This window comes from Dendrobium catenatum, unplaced genomic scaffold (genome assembly GCF_001605985.2).
Source record: "Dendrobium catenatum unplaced genomic scaffold, ASM160598v2 original_scaffold_185271, whole genome shotgun sequence".
NCBI lineage: Eukaryota > Viridiplantae > Streptophyta > Magnoliopsida > Asparagales > Orchidaceae > Dendrobium > Dendrobium catenatum.
The window spans coordinates 44,583-66,895 of record NW_021503689.1 but is presented as its reverse complement, the minus strand read 5'-3'; the positions used below and the strand labels follow the sequence as shown (position 1 = coordinate 66,895).

General features: G+C 36.1%; 1 protein-coding gene across 5 annotated transcripts in view; it reads right to left on the bottom strand.

Annotated features, from left to right (window-relative positions):
* Positions 1–8,811, bottom strand: part of LOC110108618 (protein HUA2-LIKE 3) — a 52,910-nt gene extending 44,099 nt beyond the window's left edge. For 3 of the 5 annotated variants that reach the window (XM_020839328.2, XM_020839329.2, XM_020839331.2), the window contains exons 1-2: positions 8,400–8,810; positions 8,004–8,080 (exon numbers count right to left, since the gene is read on the bottom strand). In XM_020839328.2, coding sequence (XP_020694987.1) covers positions 8,004–8,080; positions 8,400–8,525 — 203 coding nt within the window. In that variant the 5' untranslated portion in view covers positions 8,526–8,810. Of the gene's footprint in view, positions 1–7,555; positions 7,670–8,003; positions 8,081–8,399 lie in introns of those variants that run through there. The other 2 variants (XM_028692381.1, XM_028692380.1) reach the window with 2 other exon arrangements.
* Positions 8,812–22,313: the final 13,502 nt, after the last annotated feature.

Sequence of the window (22,313 nt, the reverse complement as noted above, 5' to 3'; positions counted from 1 at the left end):
ATGGGTGGACAGATCCACAAAGAAGACCACTTATCAACTTCATGGCTGTAACAGATAGCTATCCTATGTTTATCAAAGCTGTAAACTGTGAAGGACAGTACAAGGATAAGTTCTTTATTTTTAAGAATTGGCGTGTCCCGTATCCGTATCGTGTCGTATCCGTATCGCCGTATCCGTATCGGTGCAACATAGGAGTATATATATATATATATATATATATATATAAGTTTAAGCAATTAATGTTAAAAAGCGATATTGTTGAACCTAAGGAGCAAACTATAGTCCAATTTATATGTCGTTTACATCCTATCATTGCAAATATCATACAATTATGACAGTGTTGGATCTTTTCTAATGTCGCTAAGTTAGCTCTAAGAGTTGAAAGATAACAAATCCATACTAAAAACGTTTCTATTGATCTAGGACAAGATTTCCGTAGAGTTGTTAAGGAACCCCATGATGATACATCCAAAGACCCTCCTAAAAATAATCTCTCAAATCGAATGTTAGCATCAAGAAAGAATGAGACTAGCTAGTCCAATAACAAAAACTCACTAATAAAATGCTTTAGCTGTGTAGAGTTTGGGCATAGTGTCAATTGTCCAAATCAGTATGTTATGCCTTTAGTTCAAGAGGCCTATCCTGAGAAAGAAAATAAAGTAGAAGATAACCCCATGAATGGGGAGGAACAATTAGTGTAAGCAGATGATGGAAAGTGAGTCATAAGGTTTTGAATACGACCAAGGATCCATAATGTAACTAGCTTCGACACAACATCTTCATACTAGATGCATCTTACAAAGTAAAGTCTGCTGATGACTATAAATGGAGGAAGTTCATGAAAATGTTGTATCAAGTCAGATTGTCAAAAAATTAAACTTATCTCCTAGAGAGCACCTATACTCTATAAATTATTCTGGCTCTGTAAAGGCAATGAAATAAAAATTTCTAAAGATAAGAAATTGCAAGAAGATGTGTTGTGTGATGTGATACCCATGCAATAGTACCATCTATTAGTAGGACACTGATTCATGATGGGTTTAAAACACCTATACAAAAGAATAAGAAGGAAAAAAAAAGTGATTTTAATGCCAATGAAAGATGGCCTTAAGGAAAAGACGGGAATCGATACCATGGCTTCTAAATTCATGTTCCTAAAAACAATGCAAGAAGCTCCTTTTACTTATGCCATCATAATTATGGAAGGAAATAAAGAAGAACATGTCCCAAAAAAAGTTTAACCTTTGGTATAACACTTTGAAGATATATTCCCCACAAAGTTATCCTTAGGATTACCATCTATGTGAGATGTCCAGTATATAATTGACTTCGTTCCTAGTATCATTATTCTCCATAAGCCAACCTATCAAATGAGACCTAAGGAGTTTAAAGAATTACAAATCTAAGTAGAAGACCTTCTGGCAAAAGGTCTAAATCGAGAGAGTGCTAGCCCTTAAGATGTTCATACTTTATTAGTTCAAAAAAAGATGGTATGTGGCGTATGTGTATAGATACTATATCGAATTTCAATCCCTCGAGTAGATGATTTATTTGATCAACTATATTGAGCATTTTTTCTTTTCCAACATCGATTTGCGAAGCAAATATTACCAAATTAGAATAAAGCTAGTGAATGAATGGACGATGACTTTTAAAACTCGAGATGGTGATATATGAGTGGATGGTGATGTCTTTTGGTCTATCTAATACCCCCAACACCTTTATGCGGCTGATGACTCAAGTTTTTAGAACTTCAATGGGAAAATTCATAATGTTATGCTTTCATGACATTATAGTTTACAATTGTATTATGGAGAATCATTTACACCATTTGAAACAACCATTTGAAATCCAACAAGAAAAATTATATGTCAATCCATGTAAATGAAAATTCTTAGCTAACAATATCAATTTTCTATGATATGTTGCATCTAAAGCTGAAATAGCAACATACCAAGAAAATGTTCGAGCAATTTTGAATCAGCCCATACCCCAATCCTTTACAAACCTTTAAAGCTTTCTTGGCTTGATGTATTTTCATTGATGCTTTATTAAGAATTTTAGTTCTATGGCTGCCCTTTAATTGAAGTACTTAAAGGAGACAAATTTATTCGAATGCCTGCAACTCAATCTAGTTTTGTCACCAATGCTCCTATCCTTGCTTTACCTAACTTCAACTAAATGTTTGAGATGATTGTGATGCCTCTAATGTATGTAGTAGTGGCCACAGTAAGTCAAATGGACACCTAGTTGGCTATTTTAATGAAAATTTGGAAGATATCTAATGCAAGTACTCCACTTATGATAAAGAATTTCATGTAATTGCTTATGCCTTATATCATTTGAATCATTAGCTCTTATCCAAAGAGTTCATCCGATATTCAATCACAAAGACATAAATAACTTTCAAAGTCAAAATAAACTTATGGCAAGACATGTTAACTGGGCAAAGTTAATAAATTTAAGGGAATATATGTTAAGTGGACAAAGTTTCTTTTGTATTTTCATTGCAACCTGAAACATAAATTTGATATTCAGAATAAGGTTGCAAATGCTTTGAGTTGATATGATACCCTTCTTAGTATCATTCTAGCTTTTATATTTGAATCAATCATAGATCTTTATCCCAAGGATTTAGATTTTAGAGAGTGGAAACTTTTCCAAAAGGTAACTCATACGTTCACATTCAAGACAAATATTTACTCTTTCATAATCAAGTTTGCATCCCTCAATATTCTTTAAGGGAAGCTATTCTATCTGAGTGTCACAAAGAGGGATTATGGGAGGATTTTGGTCTGTGATAAAACCACCACCCTTATATAAGAAAATTTTTATTGGTCATCAATTCAGCATGATGCCGACCGATTTCTCAAAATATGTTGAGTGCAACATAGCCAAGACTAAGAACAAAAAGTAGATTTGTACGCTCCTTTACTTGTTCCTAAATCTCCTTGGATAGAAGTCAGCATAGACTTTATGGTGGGAACCACAAAAACCCAAACACACAAATACTCTATTATGATAGCGGTGGATCGCTTTTCTAATATGGCTCATTTATTTCATGTCATAAAATTAATGAATATTTCCTATACTGATGATTTATATTTTAGAGAGATTGCTCATTTACAAAGAATTCTTTAAATCATTACTTTTGATAGGGAAGTGCATTTTGTTCCAAGATTGTTTTACAAGGTTGCTGGTTATCAACGCTTCTTGAGTACAGGACATTGACCATTGACTTGTGGAAGCGATAATATTAACTTATTGATTCAAGCAAATCTTCTAAAAAAACTAGCTTCTCTGCAGGCTGGCTGGGAATGATCAATTAACTCTTGGTCCCATTTTTCTCAATTGGTCTAAAGGCAGCCAACCATATGTTAAGCTGGACAACTCTGTCAAGAGCTGGCACGTAGAGGAATTAGGCCACTGGTAGCTTGGTATTAGGGGAAATTTTAGTAAACATAGAAAGGAGTTCATTAGAGAAAACTTGAAAGCTGAACTTGGAGACGTTCGAGAAACCAGAACTTTGTTTTTATTGGTTTTATGGGGATTTGGACTTTTTGTATATTGTTATCACCATAAGTGTATTAAAGATGAAGATCAAAAAATACTTTTCTTAGAAGATGATATTCAACAAAGATGGATGAGATATTTTGCTAAACTTTTTAATGAAGATTGTGAAAATAAGATTGACTATAATGACCTTAGCACCCTAGATGAAAATAAAGATTTATGTTTTTATCGGCGTATTAGTAAAATTAAAGTTAGAGAGGCTTTAAAGAAAATGAAGGGTGGAAAAGCTGTTGAACCTGATGATATTCCAATAGAGGTGTGGAAATGCTTAGGAGATGAAGGAATTTCATGGCTTACTAAACTTTTTAATACTATTTTGAAGACTAAGAAGATGCCAGATGAGTGGAGAACGAGTGTGTTAATTCCTATTTTTAAGAATAAAGGTGATGCACAAGATTGTGCGAATTATAGAGGTATTAAGTTAATGTGTCATACTTTAAAACTATGGGAGCGAGTTATGGAGCATAGGTTGCGGCATGATACTAATGTTTCTCAAAATCAATTTGGATTCATTCCGGGTAGGTCGACTATGGAAGCCATACATTTATTAAGAGGTTTGATGGAGAAATATAGAGAAAATAAGGAGGATCTACATATGATATTTATTGATTTAGAAAAAGTATATGATAAAGTTCCAAGAGAAGTGCTATGGAGAGTTCTTGAAAAGAAAGGAGTCAATAATGCTTATATTCAAATCATTAAAGATATGTATGCAGGAGCTATTACTTGTGTTCAAACACAAGGTGGATTGACCAAGTATTTCCCTATTTCGGTTGGGTTACATCAAGGATCAGACTTAAGCCCATATCTTTTTGCTTTAGTAATGGATGTTCTCACTAGACATTTGCAAGAGGATGTACCTTGGTGTATGCTTTTTGCTGATGATATTCTTCTTGTTGATAAGACTAGGGAGGGAGTTGAAGGTAAACTTGAATTATGGAGGTCAACCTTAGAGACTAAAGGTTTTCGCTTGAGTAGATCTAAACGGAATATATGGAGTGTAATTTTAGTAGTAATAGACCTAGTGAGGGGATTATGACTTTGGGCGATCAAGTCATTAATAAGAGTACACGTTTTAGATATCTTGGATCTATTGTTCAGAGTGATGGTGAAATAGATGGGGATATTATCAGCAGAATTCAAGTTGGATGGTTGAAGTGGAGGAATGCATCGGGCTTGTTATGTGATAGAAATGTACCTCTCAAACTTAAGGGAAAATTCTATAAGATGGTAGTGAGGCCTGCAATGCTTTATGGTGCCGAATGTTGGCCTTTAAAAGAGAAGCATAATACTAAGTTAAGTGTGGCAGAGATGAGGATGCTCTAGGTGGATGAGTGGCTTTACCCTTAGAGATAGGATACGAAATGAGCTTATACGTGAAAAGGTTGGAGTAGCTCCAGTAGAAGATAAGATTAGAGAAAGTCGCCTTAGATGGTTTGGTCACATAAAATGGCAACCTTGCGATGACCCGGTTAGGAGAGTAGAGGTATTAGATTTGACTTATGTTAAGAAAGGTAGGGGTAGACCTAAAAAGACTTGGTTAGAAAATATTAGGAATGACCTTTCTTTATTAGATTTAAACGAGAATTTGACTTTTAATAGGACACAATGGAGAAAAAGGATTCATGTAGCCAACCCCACGTAGTGGGATAAAGGCTTGATGTTGTTGTTGTTGTTGTTGGTTGTACTAAATTCCTTCTTTAAATCATTACATAGGAGTAATCTTGTAAGCTTTGCAATTCGGTGTCAGAGAGGGAGAGAAAGATAGTGAATGAAGGAAAAAATGAGAACCCCCAACCTCTTATGTCAAAATTTGGTTTAGTAGAGAGAGAGAGAGAGAGAGGGGCTAGCGAGCCATACCTTTCCATTCACTAACCTAATTCATGGTTGAGGTCCAATTACACAAAAAGACAAAACGGGGTCTATCCACTCCAACTTATGACCTGATTAAGTGAGGGTCAAAAGATGGAAGGACCAATTAAGAAACAAAAGAAAAATAGGCGGGCAAGGGCAAAAGAAGTTTTGGACAAGTATGTTACACGATAAGTGTTGGACCTACTCTTTAAAACAACATAAATTTTAGGCCAAGCCAATAAGCTATGCATGAGAAATATGAGGGTCCATCAATAATGATGATGGTACTGGTATATTCTGAGGCAAGGGAAACCTTCCTATATGTATGAAACTAGTAAGCTCAAATATTGTACAGAACTCTACAATTTAACCAAAAATTTAATAAAAATGAATTTTGTTTTAACTTCTTATATTTTTTTTTTTTTGCTAGCAGCACTTTACAGCTTCCCTCTACAATACTCTGCTTTCATGATGCCTATGCATGCGAGAATCTAAATGCATGTGAAGACCGCAAATACTTTGCTTTCATAAATATCCCCTTCAGTGTTAATTTCTAATTCACATTGGCTTTACTTCCAAAAATATCTTAAATTCTGAATGCTATATACCTTCGGATGCACTCTAGCATATGCAAATTTGCCTTAAATATCAAGTTGAGAGAAGAATGACAGCTTTATGCCTTTGCATCTTTTCCGATCAAATGGAACAGATTAAATACAAGCTAAGAACAAATCAAACCTTTAATCTTCTTCTCCTAGTTGTTTCCATGACATTGTCAATTCAGGTAAAAACACACATCTATAGTGATTTAGTAAGTGTATCGCTATTTGACTGAAAAATTAAGTTTGAGCATCATGTAACATAATGATGTTTGCTACGAAACTTTTCTCCTAATAATTGAAAGGACTGCTGACTGATAATCCAAGTTGAACACTAATAAAATTATTTTTAAAAAGGGGAAAAACCTCCTTTCATTTTCCAAAAAGAATTGCATTGTGATACAATGAACTTGTAATTCCATTCAAACCCTAAACCATAAAGGTTTGTTGTCAAGCTGAAAATTAAGACACAGGTTTTGGCTCCTATCTAGGGTAGATAAGGCAAGCTGCATTTGCCATCTCTCCAAAATCAATTTCTTTAAAGGGGATTTCTAAGTTAAGAATAGCTAAACATATTATTTCATCTAAGGGATATGTCAGGAAATAAGATTTTCAAAAATTTTGGAAATAGGTTGTTGGCAAAAAGAGACACAATACTAGTTTAAACTGTTTAAATTGAAAATGATGACCAGAGATCATTCATAAAGCCAAGCCGATAAAAAATTAAAGATGAATCAGTTTAAATAAGCAAATTCATGTTCCAAAAATTTATGAGCATAATTGATTGCACATACTTCATAATAAAATATCATTTAATAGTTTATATCCAAAAGAAAGTTTCCCATATTCAAAGTCTGTGTGCATTGGGCATACAAAGCATGAAGCGAACACATCCAATCATTTACAATGATATCATAAGTTTTCAAACATGTCATCAATAATGTCTATGGGTTTGCATAAATTTTTAGACAAAAAAAATAAGTGAAAACAAACAAAGAACAATGAATAAACAAATGAATTGTGGTTATATATAGCTGTAGAGATACATTTAGAAGTGTATATCCTCAATAGCCAACTGCTAAAAAGAAAATGAACATTTTTGACAGAAAAAATAAACCTAAGCAATATAACTTGAGTACTATCAAAATGATACACTTTAAATAGCATTGGCTTGAAAGCAGAACAATGGAAGGAATAGTTGTAGAGGAAATTCCCATATGTACAGAATATAAGAATTAAAGAAGTAAAGGATAAGTATGGAAAGATATATTAGGTATCGCATTACGCAAATTAGAGGCTAGAGCTATTAAAATCTATCTGGATGTTTAATAAAAAATACAGCTGATTCATGAATTTAATGCTCCAACAAGGAAAACCATGAAAAGTGGGAATAGTAGAGCAGAGAACAGCAAATGGAAGGAAGCACTTTTCAAAATTTCAGCATGCATTTTAGTCAGGCTTATAGACAAGTTCTGCTGTTCAAAGAAGTGTCTGGCATAAATTGATTCAAGACACCAACAACATAGTACCTCAATGAACCGTAAAGAGTCTGTGTGGCCATAAATCAACTTTCAACTACATAACTGAACTTCCAAAATGATAAGCGGGCTCAGTGGGCATAATTCGTCCACCTTCCACGTCAACTATGAGCCCTTGCCAAGAAATTTGATGCTTTCATAGTATAGCGAAGGAATATAAGCAAGTCGAAGAAATACTCCACATACACAACAATGAAAAGAAAGCAGCCGTATGGAATACTTTTAAGTGAGGGCAATGATAAACTTCACATGCAATAAGGTTACTTAAAACAGAAGGAAAAAAAAAAGCAAGCATACAAGTTCATGACCTTGCATCTTAAAGCTTATAGTAAGAAAATTAGACAGAAGAAACAATAACAATCTCACGTTTTTCATAACGAACAAGAGAATAAATCTTTCTTCCAAAAGAGACAAATAGCTAATGTAATATACTACTCACATTTGCTTGGTCCCGTAGAAGTAAACGAGGAGCTTCTTACGATCGGATGAGAACCCCCACTTCTCAGGTTCACTTATCTGACAAAGTTTAAAGAAGAAACTCTCGAATAAGAAATAAAACAACGTTAACCCTCAGGTTTCATCAAACATGCAATGGGCAGAAGACATCCTAAGAATTAAAAAGATAAAAAATAGGACAAAAGGAGATGAACACCAAGAAACTGCCTCAAATAACAACCCCGAACATCATGAAGCGCAAAGCAACTTTCTTTTTACTAAACAAACACTTGATCAACCAAAAAAGAGCCTAGACCCAATAAAAAACCAGAAAAGAAAAGCAAAACCCTAGCGAACCATGCTGGCGTAAGCCAATTACTGTAAGGATTACTAGACGTACCATAGCCGGCCACGCCGGAAATCCCTTCATCTTCGCAAGAACAAGATCTCCGATATTCCACTGCTGCTGAACGGCGGCGGCGGCGGCTGCCGCTCTGGCAGATCCCTTCCGACGGTTTGGGGCCATCGGCTTAGGAGGCCAAACACCGCAGCCCCAAACTAGGGCAAAACAGATCGGTGGATCTAGATGTGCAGAAGATGGCTTCACTAAGAGATCTCCTCGCGTTGCTTCCGAATAGAAAATACTAGAAGATCTTTTGCCAGATTCAGCGTCCGGAACCTGACCACAGCAGAGGATAAGAGACGCCCAGACATTAAAGTCGGGAATTCGGTGAGGGACGTCGAGAGGGCAGTGAAAGAAAGAGTCTGTTTCGAGTGCGGCAGTTTAAAAAAAAAAAAAAAAAAACCCAATTTCTTGACGAGGGTTTGAATGGAACGACGGTGGGGGTTTGAAGGCGAGGGAGGAGGCGCTTGGTGTTATGTGGCGGAAGCGCATTCACGTCTTGCTATTCCATCAATATATTATTTTGTTATTTGTGTATACTTATATGTACAATAAATATTTTATGTAGTAGCTTACTAGTAGCCTACAAGATATGTTTGAAAATAAATACAAGCGAAAGCCAAATGGAAACTAGAGAGGTTCTCACTCTAAGGGAAGGTGAGAAAGGTATTCATTGTTCTCATTACTATTTTAATTGAGGCTATGTAATATGGGCTAGATTAAAATTGTCTAGTAAAATAATAATGAACAAATTTAATTGAGTTCTTCTGCATAACTAAGTGGTGAGGTTTAGTTGACCAACCCTCATTATATTCGTGTGGCACTATAATTAGTTGAGTCAAAGCAAATATGATTCCATCCAGAAAGAATGTGTTATGATTATGCTTAGGTGGCCATATTGTGGCAATTTCTCTTATCCTAAATCCAATTTTCCTTATAACCTAAGTCATTGAATAAGCAGACATATTAGGAGCAAGCTAGTTGTAACATCAGATCTGCTCCAGGATCGTCCGGGCCGATCGAGATCGTCCCGGGACGATCAGTTCAAGTTTTGTTCCAGATTATGTACAGAAGTTACAGGAAAAATTTCCTGTATGGATCGTCCAAGCCGATCTAGTACCGTCCCAGGACGATCAGAGCATGGCACAAGACAGAGAGCAAGGGGTTTTTGAAAATTAATTATCATCCTGGATCGTTCTAAGAAATCGTCCCAGGACGATGTGAAATTGGTCAGATCGTCCAGGACGATCGTGCGATCGGCCAGGCCTATCTGAGTATTATTTAGCTGAAATCAGTCATTTTGAAGAGAGAGAAAATCAAAAAATAAATATCTAAATTCAGCTGAGGAGAGAGAAGGTCGAGGGCAATTTTGGAAAAATGGATTTTTGGGCGACGCCGGGCCGTTTTCGTCCGACGAGACAGTTCAGGAAAGTGTTGTACGCAAGGTAAGGCACATTCTGCCTTTCTCAATTTTCTGAACGGTGAAGTTTGAATGAATTTTCTGTCCGGATTTTGTTTCCATTAGCGAATTTCGTCAGTATTTTCCGATTGGTTCAGTTTTACCGCGTAACTTTTGGTATGTTATTGAAGTGCCGAGTGTGCACATTTTGATTATTTTCTGGAGAATTTTAACCGGGTAATTTTGATTCGGCGATGTTTTCTTTCGACTGTAATTTCTGATAATTTCTGAATTTGTCTAGGCAGTAGAATAAAAGTCTTATAATATTGTTGTGAATGTTCTGTGGTAATTTGGTGAAATTCTGATTTGGTGAATTTTGTGTAAATTCCGTATACTGCCATTATGCTGCCAGATTTTCGTACGATTTCTGAAATTATCCGAATTTGTTCTGAAATGACATGCTATGCTTGTGTGCTATAACGAGGGAGTTATAAGGGGTCAGGATCCTGTGAGATCCTGTCTGTGTTAGGGAAAATCTGAAATGAGTTCTGAAATCTGTTTCTGAATACAAGTTCCGGATCCGATGATAAGTTCTGTTATGGTACTATAAGCACATCTGTTCTGGTTCCATGAGCACAAAGGAAGGCATAAGGGGCCAGAATCCGAGAGATTCTGTCAGTGTCTGGGAAGGGAGGCATAAGGGGCCAGAATCCGTTGAGATTCTGTCAGGGTCAGGAAATCTGTTCTGATTTGATCTGTTCTGACTTTTGATACGTTCTGATTTGATATATTCTGAATTGATATGTTCTGATACGATTTTGATCTGATTCTGTTCTGTTCTGATTTTGATCTGATTTGATATGATTCTGTTCTGTTCTGCTATGATCTGACTCTGATTTTTGTACGATTCTATCTGTTCTGATGTGATATATGATTCAGTTCTGATTTGAGATTTGAGATTTAATCTGTTCTGTTCTATCTGTTCTGTTCTGATTTGATTCATTATGTTCTGTTCTGTCAGTTCTGTATTTTGATTTTTGTACGGATTTTTGTCTGATGTATTTGATGTGGACTCTGAGAATTTTGATTGGAGGTTTGATGTCTTGCTGAGCTGTTGTAGCTCATCCTTGTTTTATGCATGGTTTTCAGGTTCTGGGAAGGGGAAAGAAGTCCAGGAGTAGAAGTTCGGAGTCTGATCTGTTATAGGTATTTTGTCCTTTTGATTTTTGTACAGTCATGACTTTTTTGTTCTGCTTTTCTTTCTGTCTGAAAGCCATGAGCTGTATTTGTATATGATTCTTTTGAGGAAGAAAAAGATGGATGATATATTACACTGCATTTGATGTTTATAGTAGCTCTATGTGTGTCTATTTCTGTCTGTATGTTTGGAAGAAAGTTCTGAAACAAATTCCAAAGCCAGATCCTAGAATCAGTTCAGTCAGTTTCAGTCTGGCCCACGACCCGATGCGAGCGGGATTCGTCCCGGTCGGGTTGGGTCGTGACAAGCCTTTTTAGTGGTATCAGAGCAATGGTTTTGGAATTTTGAATTTGGATTGTAGGACAGAGCTATAGGAAGTGATCTGAGTTTGTCTGGGATAGTTTTGGTTTGTCTAAATTTTTATTATGTTATTTTTGTGATTAGTTTTCTGGATTTTCTGGATTTTCTGTATGGATCTGCCAGACCCCGATATGACAGATGGTCAGAGTGCTAGTCAGGCAGCACCAGTGGGTAGTATAGCCCCAGTGGTTGGTGCAGATACACTTTCCCAGTTTGCTACATTGGTTGCTCAGATGATGAGCGAGACTCACAGTAGAGCTTCTACTGTTCGATCTGAGGATATTGATAGACATCTTTAGATGTTTCTGAGATTGAAACCTCCGAGGTTTGAGGGCGCTGTTGAGCCCAGAGCAGCTGAGGAGTGGCTGAGAAGGTTAGAGAAGACCTTTGACGGCATGCAGTGTCCGTCAGATAGGAAGGTACCTTTGGCAGTATTTCTGTTGGATGGGGAAGCTGAGCACTGGTGGGTAGGCCAGTAGGAAGCAAAGTTTCAGGGTAGATTGAACTCCCTGATTACTTGGGAAGAATTTGCTGAGGTATTCCGAGCTTGGTTTGTTCCCCCATCTGTCGTGCAGCAGATGCAAGAGAGTTTTCTGAGGCTAGTTCAGGGGAGCAAGACGGTGATGCAGTACGAGGTAGAGTTTACTGCCTTAGCCCGATATGCTCCGCAGCTGGTTAGTACTTCTGCTGAGAAGTGCTACCGATTTCTGAGGGGACTCCGAGATAGTCTGAGGCAGCCCCTGGTACCATTTCATATTTCTGATTTCTCTGAGCTTGTGGAGAGAGCTCATCTGATAGAGAATGATCTGATGGCTACTCAGCAGCGGTGGGCTGCAAGTAGGAAGAGATTTGGAGGTGATTCGAGTAGTAGTTCCTCTAGCAAGAGGAGGTTTGTTTCTAGTTCTAGAGACTCTAAGAGGAGTGGACAGTCAGGATTTGCTGGTACTGCTACGCCCAGTACGACCAGTTCTGGATCTGTTAGTGGGGCACCTGTGTGCCAGAGTTGTGGATGACGGCATTTTGGCCAGTGCTACATGATGACTGGTCAGTGCTTCAGATGTGGTCAGCCAGGACATCTGATTGTAGAGTGTCCACAGGCTGGATTTGATCGACGATCTGATTTCCGATCCGAGAGCTTTGTTAGACCTGCCGGTTCAGCAGGAAGACCGAGGACTGTTCCTCCACGCCCTGCGACTGAGGGATTTTCTAGTAGAGGTTGTGGTTCGAGTTCTGTACCACGGAGACCACCTACTGCTAGTCAGAGGGAACCGAGTAGTTCTGTTGCTTCAGCTCCAGCTCCAGTTCAGCCACGAGTGTACAGTCTGAGTCAGCAGGAGGCTTGAGATGCTCCGGATGTGGTGACAGGTACGATTTATATTTCTGATCAGCTTTGTCGTGTTTTGTTTGATTCCGGAGCCAATCACTCATTTCTTTCCGAGAGTTGTTTTGATGCTTTGCATCTGGATTTAGTTTTACTTCTGGTTTCTCTTTCTTTGATTTTACCGGCTGGAAGTAATTTGGTTGCTCGGAAGTTTTATTTTTGTGAGATTGATATTGCTGGCAAGAAGTGGAAATCGAGTTTGATTCTGTTGCCGATTTTTTCGTATGACGTAATTTTGGGCATGGATTGGCTGAGTCTATATGAGGCCCAGATTGACTATTTGAAGAAGCAAGTGAGCTTGCTTATGTCAGGAGAGAGATGTGTATTCCAAGGTTTACGAGGTGTTCTCTCTTGTCTGATTTCTGGATTGGAAGTGAGAAGAATGTGGAAGAAGGGTTGTCCAGTCTTTTTGGCTTCTATACGGGATATGAACCTGGATGTTGGTTCTGTTTCTGATATCCCAGTGGTACGGGAGTTTGCAGATGTATTTCCTGAAGAGTTGGTTGGTTTACCTCTAGATAGAAATGTGGAGTTTTCTATTGATGTTTTTCTGGGTACAGCTCCGATATCAAAAGCTCCGTACAGGATGGCACCGAAAGAACTTTCTGAGTTGAAAGTTCAGCTTCAGGAGTTGGTGGATAGAGGATTTGTTCGTCCTAGTATTTCTCCTTCGGGAGCACCTGTTTTGTTTTTGAAGAAGAAGGACGGAACACTCCGTATGTGTGTTGACTATAGAGATTTGAATAAAGTCACGGTCAAGAACAAGTATCCCTTACCTCGGATTGACTTCTTGTTTGACCAGCTTTCTAATTCTTCTGTGTTTTTGAAGATTGATATGAGATCTGGGTATTATCAGGTGAAGGTGAAGGAAGCTAATGTGGTGAAGACAGCTTTCAGTACTCGGTACGGACACTACGAGTTCTTGGTTATACCTTTTGGGGTAACCAATGCACATACTATTTTCATGGATCTGATGAACAGAGTGTTCAAGGAGTGTCTGGATCAGTTTGTGATCGTCTTTATCAACGATATTCTGGTGTATTCTACTTTTGAGGATGATCATGCCAGACATTTGAGCATTGTGTTGGAGACTCTGAGACGGCATTAGTTGTATGCTAAGTTCTCCAAGTGTGAATTCTGGCTGAAGAGCATTTCATTTCTGGGGCATGTGGTTAGCGGTGAAGGCATTTCTGTTGATCCCCAGAAGATTCAGGCTGTTGCGGGTTGGCCAAGGCCTACTACGGTATTTGAGGTACGTAGTTTCTTAGACATGGCTGGATATTACAGGAAGTTTGTGAAAGGATTTTCTCATATTGCTACGCCTCTGACGAGACTGACTCAAAATTCAGTAGCTTTTGTTTGGACACCGGAGTGTGAGGCTACTTTTCAGAGATTGAAGGATTGTTTGACTTCAGCTCCAGTGTTAGCACTTCCGTCAGGTACGGAAGGATTTCAGGTGTTCAGTGATGCTTCACTGAAAGGTTTGGGATGTGTGCTGCATCAGCATTGAAGGGTAATTGCTTATGCCTCGAGATAGTTAAAATCACATGAGAAGAATTACCCGACACATGATTTGGAATTAGCTGCAGTTGTTTTTGCTTTGAAGATTTGGCGTCACTATCTGTATGGCGTCAGATGTGAGATTTTTATGGATCACAAGAGTTTGAAGTACATTTTCACTCAGAAGAATCTAAATTTGAGGCAAAGAAGGTGGCTTGAGTTGATCAAGGACTATGATCTGACGATTCAGTATCAGCCTGGTAAGGCTAATGTGGTAGCAGATGCTCTGAGTAGGAAATCTTCTGGAGTATCAGGTATTCAGCTCACTTCTGATGATTTTTTGATTCGAGATATGGAACGTTTGCAGTTGGAGGTTATTTCCTCCAGTGACCTGGATTTTGGAGTTTTGACTCAGTTGAGTATTCAGTCTTCTTTGGAAGAAAGGATTCAGGAAGCTCAGAAGTTAGACTCTGATTATTCGACGTTGATTGCTCAGATTAAATCTGGTAAGAATCCTGAACTCCAAATTTCTTATTCTGGTACTATCTTCTGCAAGAATAGGTTGTGGATTCCTGTGTTTGGAGATTTGAGGAAAGAGATTCTGTATGAATCTCATCATTCAGGCTACACTGTTCATCCGGGAAGTGGCAAGATGTACGGAGATATGAAAAGTTTGTTCTGGTGGCCGGGAATGAAAAAGGATGTGGCAGATTTTGTTGCTAGATGCGAGGCCTGTCAGTTGGTGAAGGTAGAGCATCAGCGACCAGGAGGACTTTTGCAGTCGTTGCCTATCCCTGAGTGGAAGTGGGAGGAGGTAACAATGGATTTTGCTATGGGTTTTCCTCGATCAAGGCAAGGGCACGATGCCCTTTGGGTGATTGTGGATAAATTGACGAAGTCTGCTCATTTTCTTCTAATCAGGCAGACCGATCCGGTGGATCGATTGGCACAGGTATATGTGAAAGAGATTATCAGATTACACGGTGTGCCTAAGGCGATTGTTTCTGATCGAGATGGACGGTTTACTTCCAGACTTTGGAAGGGTATTCAACAAGTTTTGGGTACGAAGTTACATTTCAGTACAGCTTTTCATCCGCAGACTGACGGACAGTCTGAAAGGACTATTCAGGTACTGGAAGATCTGTTGAGGCTTTGTGTTTTAGATTTTGGAGGAAGCTGGGAAGATCACATTCCTCTGATTGAGTTTGCTTATAATAACAGTTTTCAGTCCAGTATTGGTATGGCACCTTATGAAGCTCTATATGGCCGGAAGTGTAGAACTCCTTTGACTCTGACTGAGGTTGGAGATAGACAGAAGATGGGTGCCACTTTTGCAGAAGAAACTGTTAAGAAAGTTGATTTGATTAAAGAAAGGTTGAAAGCTGCACAAGATAAACAGCAGAAATATTATAATCAGAAGCACAGGTTCGTTAAATTTCAAGTTGGTGACTTTGTGTATGTCAAAGTCAGTCCGATGAAGGGTGTGAGCAGATTTGGCAGAGTAAGTAAGCTTAGTCCAAGGTATATTGGATCGTTTGAAATCCTTGAGAGGATTGGGAAATCTGCTTATCGGCTGTTATTATCTGATCAGATGTCCGATGTGCATAATGTGTTCCACGTATCTACTTTGAGAAAGTGGATATCTGACTCTGGAAAGAAAGTGTCTGCTGATTAGGTTGAGATTCAGGAGAATCTGAGCTATAAAGAAGAACCCGAGTTGATTCTAGCTTACTATGTTCGTAAGTTGAGAAGTAAACAGATTCTGATGGTTAAGGTGCAGTGGAAGCACCGAACTGCATGAGAAGCGACTTGGGAAAAAGAATCGGACATGAGGAAGTCATATCCATATCTGTTTTGACTGAGTTCTAATTGGACAATGTCGAGGACGATATTTTTCTGAAGTTGGGGAGATTGTAACATCAGATCTGCTCCAGGATCGTCCGGGCCGATCGAGATCATCCCGGGACGATCAGTTCAAGTTTTGTTCCAGATTATGTACATAAGTTACAGGAAAAATTTCCTGTATGGATCGTCCAGGCCGATCTGGTATCGTCCCAAGACGATCAGAGCATGGCACAAGACAGAGAGCAAGGGGTTTTTAAAAATTAATTATCGTCCTAGATCGTCCTGAGAAATCGTCCCAGGATGATGTGAAATTGGTCAGATCGTCCAGGACGATCGTGCGATCGGCCAGGCCGATCTGAGTATTATTTAGCTGAAATCAGTCGTTTTGAAGAGAGAGAAAATAAAAAAATAAATATCTAAATTCAGCTGAGGAGAGAGAAGGTCGAGGGCAATTTTGGAAAAGTGGATTTTTGGGCGACGCCGGGCCGTTTTCGTCCGACGAGATAGTTCAAGAAAGTGTTATACGCAAGGTAAGGCACATTTCACCTTTCTCAATTTTCAGAACGGTGAAGTTTGAACGAATTTTCTGTCTGGATTTTATTTCCATTAGCGAATTTCGTCCGTATTTTCCGATTGGTTCAGTTTTTACCGCGTAACTTTTGGTATATTATTGAAGTGCCGAGTGTGCACGTTTTGATTATTTTCTGGAGAATTTTGACCGGGTAATTTTGATTTGGCGGTATTTTCTTTCGACTGTAATTTCTGATAATTTCTGAATTTATCTAGGCAGTAAAATAAAAGTATTATAATGTTGTTGTGAATATTCTGTGGTAATTTGGTGAAATTCTGATTTGGTGAATTTTGTGTAAATTCTGTATACTACCGTTATGCTGCCAGATTTTAGTACGATTTCTGAAATTATCCGTATTTGTTCTGAAATGACATGCTATGCTTGTGTGCTATAACAAGGGAGTTATAAGGGGTCAGGATCCTGTGAGATCCTATCTGTGTCAGGGAAAATCTAAGATGAGCTCTGAAATCTGTTTCTGAATACAAGTTCCAGATCCGATGATAACTTCTATTCTGGTGCTATAAGCACATCTGTTCTGGTGCCATGAGCACAAAGGGAGGCATAAGGGGCCAGAATCCGAGAGATTCTGTCAGTGTCTGGGAAGGGAGGCATAAGGGGCCAAAATCCGTTGAGATTCTATCAGGGTCAGGGAATCTGTTCTGATTTGATATGTTTTGACTTTTGATACGTTCTGATTTGATATATTCTGAATTGATATATTCTGATACGATTTTGATCTGATTCTGTTCTGTTCTGATTTTGATCTGATTTGATATGATTCTGTTCTGTTCTGCTATGATCTGACTCTGATTTCCGTACGATTCTATCTGTTCTAATGTGATATATGATTTAGTTCTGATTTGAGATTTGAGATTTAATCTGTTCTGTTCTGTCTGTTCTGTTCTGTCTGTTCTGTTCTGATTTGATTCATTCTGTTATGTTCTGTCAGTTCTGTATTTTGATTTTTGTACGGATTTTTGTCTGATGTGTTTGATGTGGACTCTGAGGATTTTGATTGGAGGTTTGATGTCTTGCTGAGCTGTTGTAGCTCATCCTTGTTTTCTACGTGGTTTTCAGGTTCTGGGAAGGGGAAAGAAGTCCAGGAGTAGAAGTTCAGAGTCTGATCTGTTATAGGTATTTTGTCCTTTTGATTTTTGTACAGTCATGGCTTTTCTGTTCTGCTTTTCTTTCTGTCTGAAAGCCATGAGCTGTATTTGTATATGATTCTTTTGAGAAAGAAAAAGATGGATGATCTGTTCCGCTGCATTTGATGTTTATAGTAGCTCTGTGTGTGTCTGTTTCTATCTGTATGTTTGGAAGAAAGTTCTGAAACAAATTCCAAAGCCAGATCCTGGAATCAGTTCAGTCAGTTTCAGTCTGGCCCACGACCCGATGCGAGCGGGATCCGTCTCGGTCGGGTTGGGTCGTGACACTAGTGAAGGCACCATTCATGCAGTATTTTGAGTTAATTGACCTTTGTTGTTAACACAAGCTTGTGGTGATAATGCATCTAAAGGAAACCAAATATAAAAAAGATAATTTCAATAAGGTAATTTTAAAAAAGAAAGAAATAAGTAAGAAGTATCATTATGAAGCAATCATTTATATGCTACAAAAGGTCAACCAATTAAATATTGAAATAAAATGTTATTTGACCAATGTAGACTTTTAAAAATGATGGCATTGAGAAGATGATTGTTTTGTGATTTTTTGTTATCAATGAAATCATCTTGCTTTGTGATGTTATTAGATTTTTTTTTTATTAAAGATATGTAAGGAGGATTTTAGAGGGATATAGGGCTTTAAAAGCTAAAGGAAGAGTGGGTTTTATCTTTGTTTGAGATTTACTAATGAGAGTGATTTTATTTGTAGGCCTTGGCCTAAGAGTCTCAGCCAAGAACTAGGGTGTGGGGTAAGATATAAGGATTAAGAGGGGAGACTACGGTATGCATATGTGATGATTTAGTGTTAGCTTCTAACATCCAAATAAATATGTGAATTTTAGAGTGGAAGAATAAATGTGAAAAACATTAACTTTTATGTGAAAAAATGTTGACATGAAAATTTACCTTTTTATGTGATAGTGCATTGACTAGCCCCTCTTAGTAATTGTTTAATATAACAAAAGGTAATTTTCTTTCCCAACTTGATATTTGTAAGCAAGTAGTGCCTTAAGTCATTCCTTGAGATCTATTGTATATAATATTATTGGTTGTCTCAAGATCTATGTTGTGAGAATTAGAGGAAGCAATAAATATTGTTTCATGTTATCAAAAACTTCTTGACAAGCAATATCCCATATAAAGGGGGACTTTTTCTTTGTTATCTTGATAAAGGGTTGGCATCTACTTAAGAGATCCTATATAAACCCCAAAATATATACTAGTTTTTCATGGATGGAATGAAGTTGTCTTAAAGTTTTTAGTTGTGTATTTTTATGATTACTTTAATAGTTGGTCAATTTTGATTAGTGAATAGCACATAATAAATTCTAAAAACTATCTAGATGAAACAGTAAAAGCATATTATAGTGAATTGATTTTATGATTGCACTTAAAAATTCTTTCAAATATTTTAAGATCATTTATATGCTCGTGATGAGCTCTACTTTTATAATAAAATCATTGACATAACACTACTTATCTATGTATGAGATAGGAAAATATGTGGGGCTGGCCCTCAAGTAGGTGCCCCTAACATTTTTTAGCTAAAAGGCATAACCTTACAATAGTAAATGTCAATGGGAGTGTAGACGAACATATGTTTCTAATCTTTTAGATCCATATTGATTTGGTTGTAATCTAATAACTTGTCTGCAAATGAATATATATCATTGTTTGGCATATTATCCACCATGAGTTCTGCAACGGATAGTTGAACGTTGTCCTTTGGTTAAGATTTATTTAGATCATAAAAGTTAATGCAAATACATATTTAATCATTCCTTTTCTTTACTTGAATGATAATGTTAATCCAATTAGCATATTTCTTATTACAATCCAACCAGACAAGACCCACTAATGGAATAAGTCTTATATGTAAAAAGTATTCCCAAGACCTAATTTTGAAAATTATTTAGATTTTCTTACAATATACATCTTTTAAAATAACAACATACTACAAAACTACTATAATGTCTAAATGACTCAAAATAAACTCATTTAGAAGGTTTACTTTTTGTTCATCATCAAGATGACATATACAATCATAGGGCAAGGCTATAAATAAATGTTATAAAAAAAATTAATAAAACTAATCATCAATATGAAAAAACAAAAGAAAAAATATCAATAGACTTATATCATATTTCTAAAATAATTACTAAACTTGATCCTTCCCTTTCCTAGACCCTGAAAATATAATGCAAAATTATAGTGAGCTAAAATAGCTCAGCAGGCCACATTTCAATCGATCTAAATTTTAAAATCATTTCATTTATTAAAAATTCACTGATTATTAAAATTGGAACTAAGCAGATAATTAATTATAGTTATAAAAAATTTAGGCTAATATATATAAGCACTTCATATTTCCCTCCCAACACATATAATTTAATAACTCAAACCCTTACGCCTCCTAATAGACAAAGTTCAATAATTATGAGCAACTGACAGAGTTTAATAACTATGAAGAACATATAGGGTTCAACAAATTTGAGTAACAGATAGAGTTCAATAACCCTGAAGTAGACTTCGCCTATATCATACAAATAAATCTTCTTCTACCCCTTTCCTATTTTTCACAAAATTACCCATTTCAACTAATTAAGCATCTATCTTAATGAATAGCAGTAAATGATGAATAAAAAATCACATTTCATAATTTATAAAAATATCATAACAGTAGGCAACAAAAAATCCTACTAAATAAAAATGCATATTTTGAGAAATTAACCAAATTATAATAAATTATGCAAAATAATGTTTTTTGACTTTAATTATAGAACAATATTACTAGTATGTATTATTTTTTATTCGATAAAAATCATATAAATTCTAAAACCATAGGCATAAAATTTTTATAAAATATTAAAAATATTCAAAATCACTGTATCTATAACAAAAAAGGTACACGATGAAAGTTTTATCAATGCAAAGTTATTCCAATTTTTTAGTGATGAGAATAGAAAATTAATCAAAAAATTCATAATTTTTTTTATATTTTTTAAAATTGAAATATACATAATATGACTTGATTTTATCTGGATAACTTTCCTAACTAGGTGACAACTGAAAATTAACCCAAAGCAGCCTAAAATAGACTTTCTCTTTTCTCTCTCCTATCTTTTTCCCTTAATTTTGATTTTTCATTATATGTTAATGAATGGAAGATGGAAATGGAATTTAAGTGCTTAATAATTTTTATAATAAAATATTCAAATGATGCGTAAGTAATTATGCTAAATGATTAGCTTTTAGCATTAAAATCATTTTATATCTTAAAATCTAAGAATCCAAAAATTATAAGAAAAAAAATATTCATAAATTAGTAAAGCATCTCTAAAAGCTTGGGTGAAATCAGTTTGCAAATAGATACGATCTCAAAAAAAAACCCCACTTGTAGATATATATCAATTTTTTAAGGAATTGTGGTAACGCCCAAAAATTATGAAGAAATCATTATAATTAAGCACAACAATATCTATATTATAGCAATAACAATTTATAATTTGGACTTATAATGACTCATAAATTATGTTTTTACTATTATAGGTTAAAGCATATTTGTTAAAATTTAAGGATCATTATAATCTACTTATCATAAAAAAAAATAACATTCTCGATATTTCCAAACCAAACTAAGTTGGAATAAACCTATATATAGCTATTTCATCTCAAATACATACTCTCAAGTAGCTCTCTAATAGTTATGTTCTTCCACTAGACTTTAACTATTATAATCTATTTATTTCTTAACCTTATGACATCATAAACTAGGATCCTCTCCAGTTATTTTCTATAACTCAGATTTTGATGTACCTTAATATCTTCTACAAATATATGCTTTATAGAATCAGATATCCATTTTCTCAAAAGAGAGGCATGAAATTCATTATGAATTTTAGATGTATGATATAACAATTATAATCTATAGAAAGATTTTCTAAATCTTTCAACAACATCAAACGGTCCAAAATACCTTGGACTCAACTTTTCTTTTATACCAAACTTGTTAATGTCTTTCACTAGTCTAATTTTTACATATACAAAATCACCCACTTAAAACTTCACAGCCTGATGCTTAGCAACAAAAAATATCACTACCTATCTTATATAGCTTTCAATCTATCTATGATCAGATAAATCTTTTCAGCAACATCATATATTAAAAATTTACAAAATCAAATGTCTTTCACCCACCTCAATGACAGATAGAGGAGTCTAACATTTTTCACCATACATAGCTACATATCGATCTATACCTATGTTGTAATGAAATATGTTGTTGTAAGAAAATCCAATCAATAGAAAATAACATATTCTTCTCTCACATTCACTTGATAATATCTAGGATACATATCAATCATGAAAATATAGAAGATATAGCAAGCTAATTAAATAGATCATCAATCTATGGTAGAGGATAATTATTTTTTATAGTGACTTTGTTCAACTTCTTGAAATCAATACACATGTCCATCATACCATCCTTAGTTC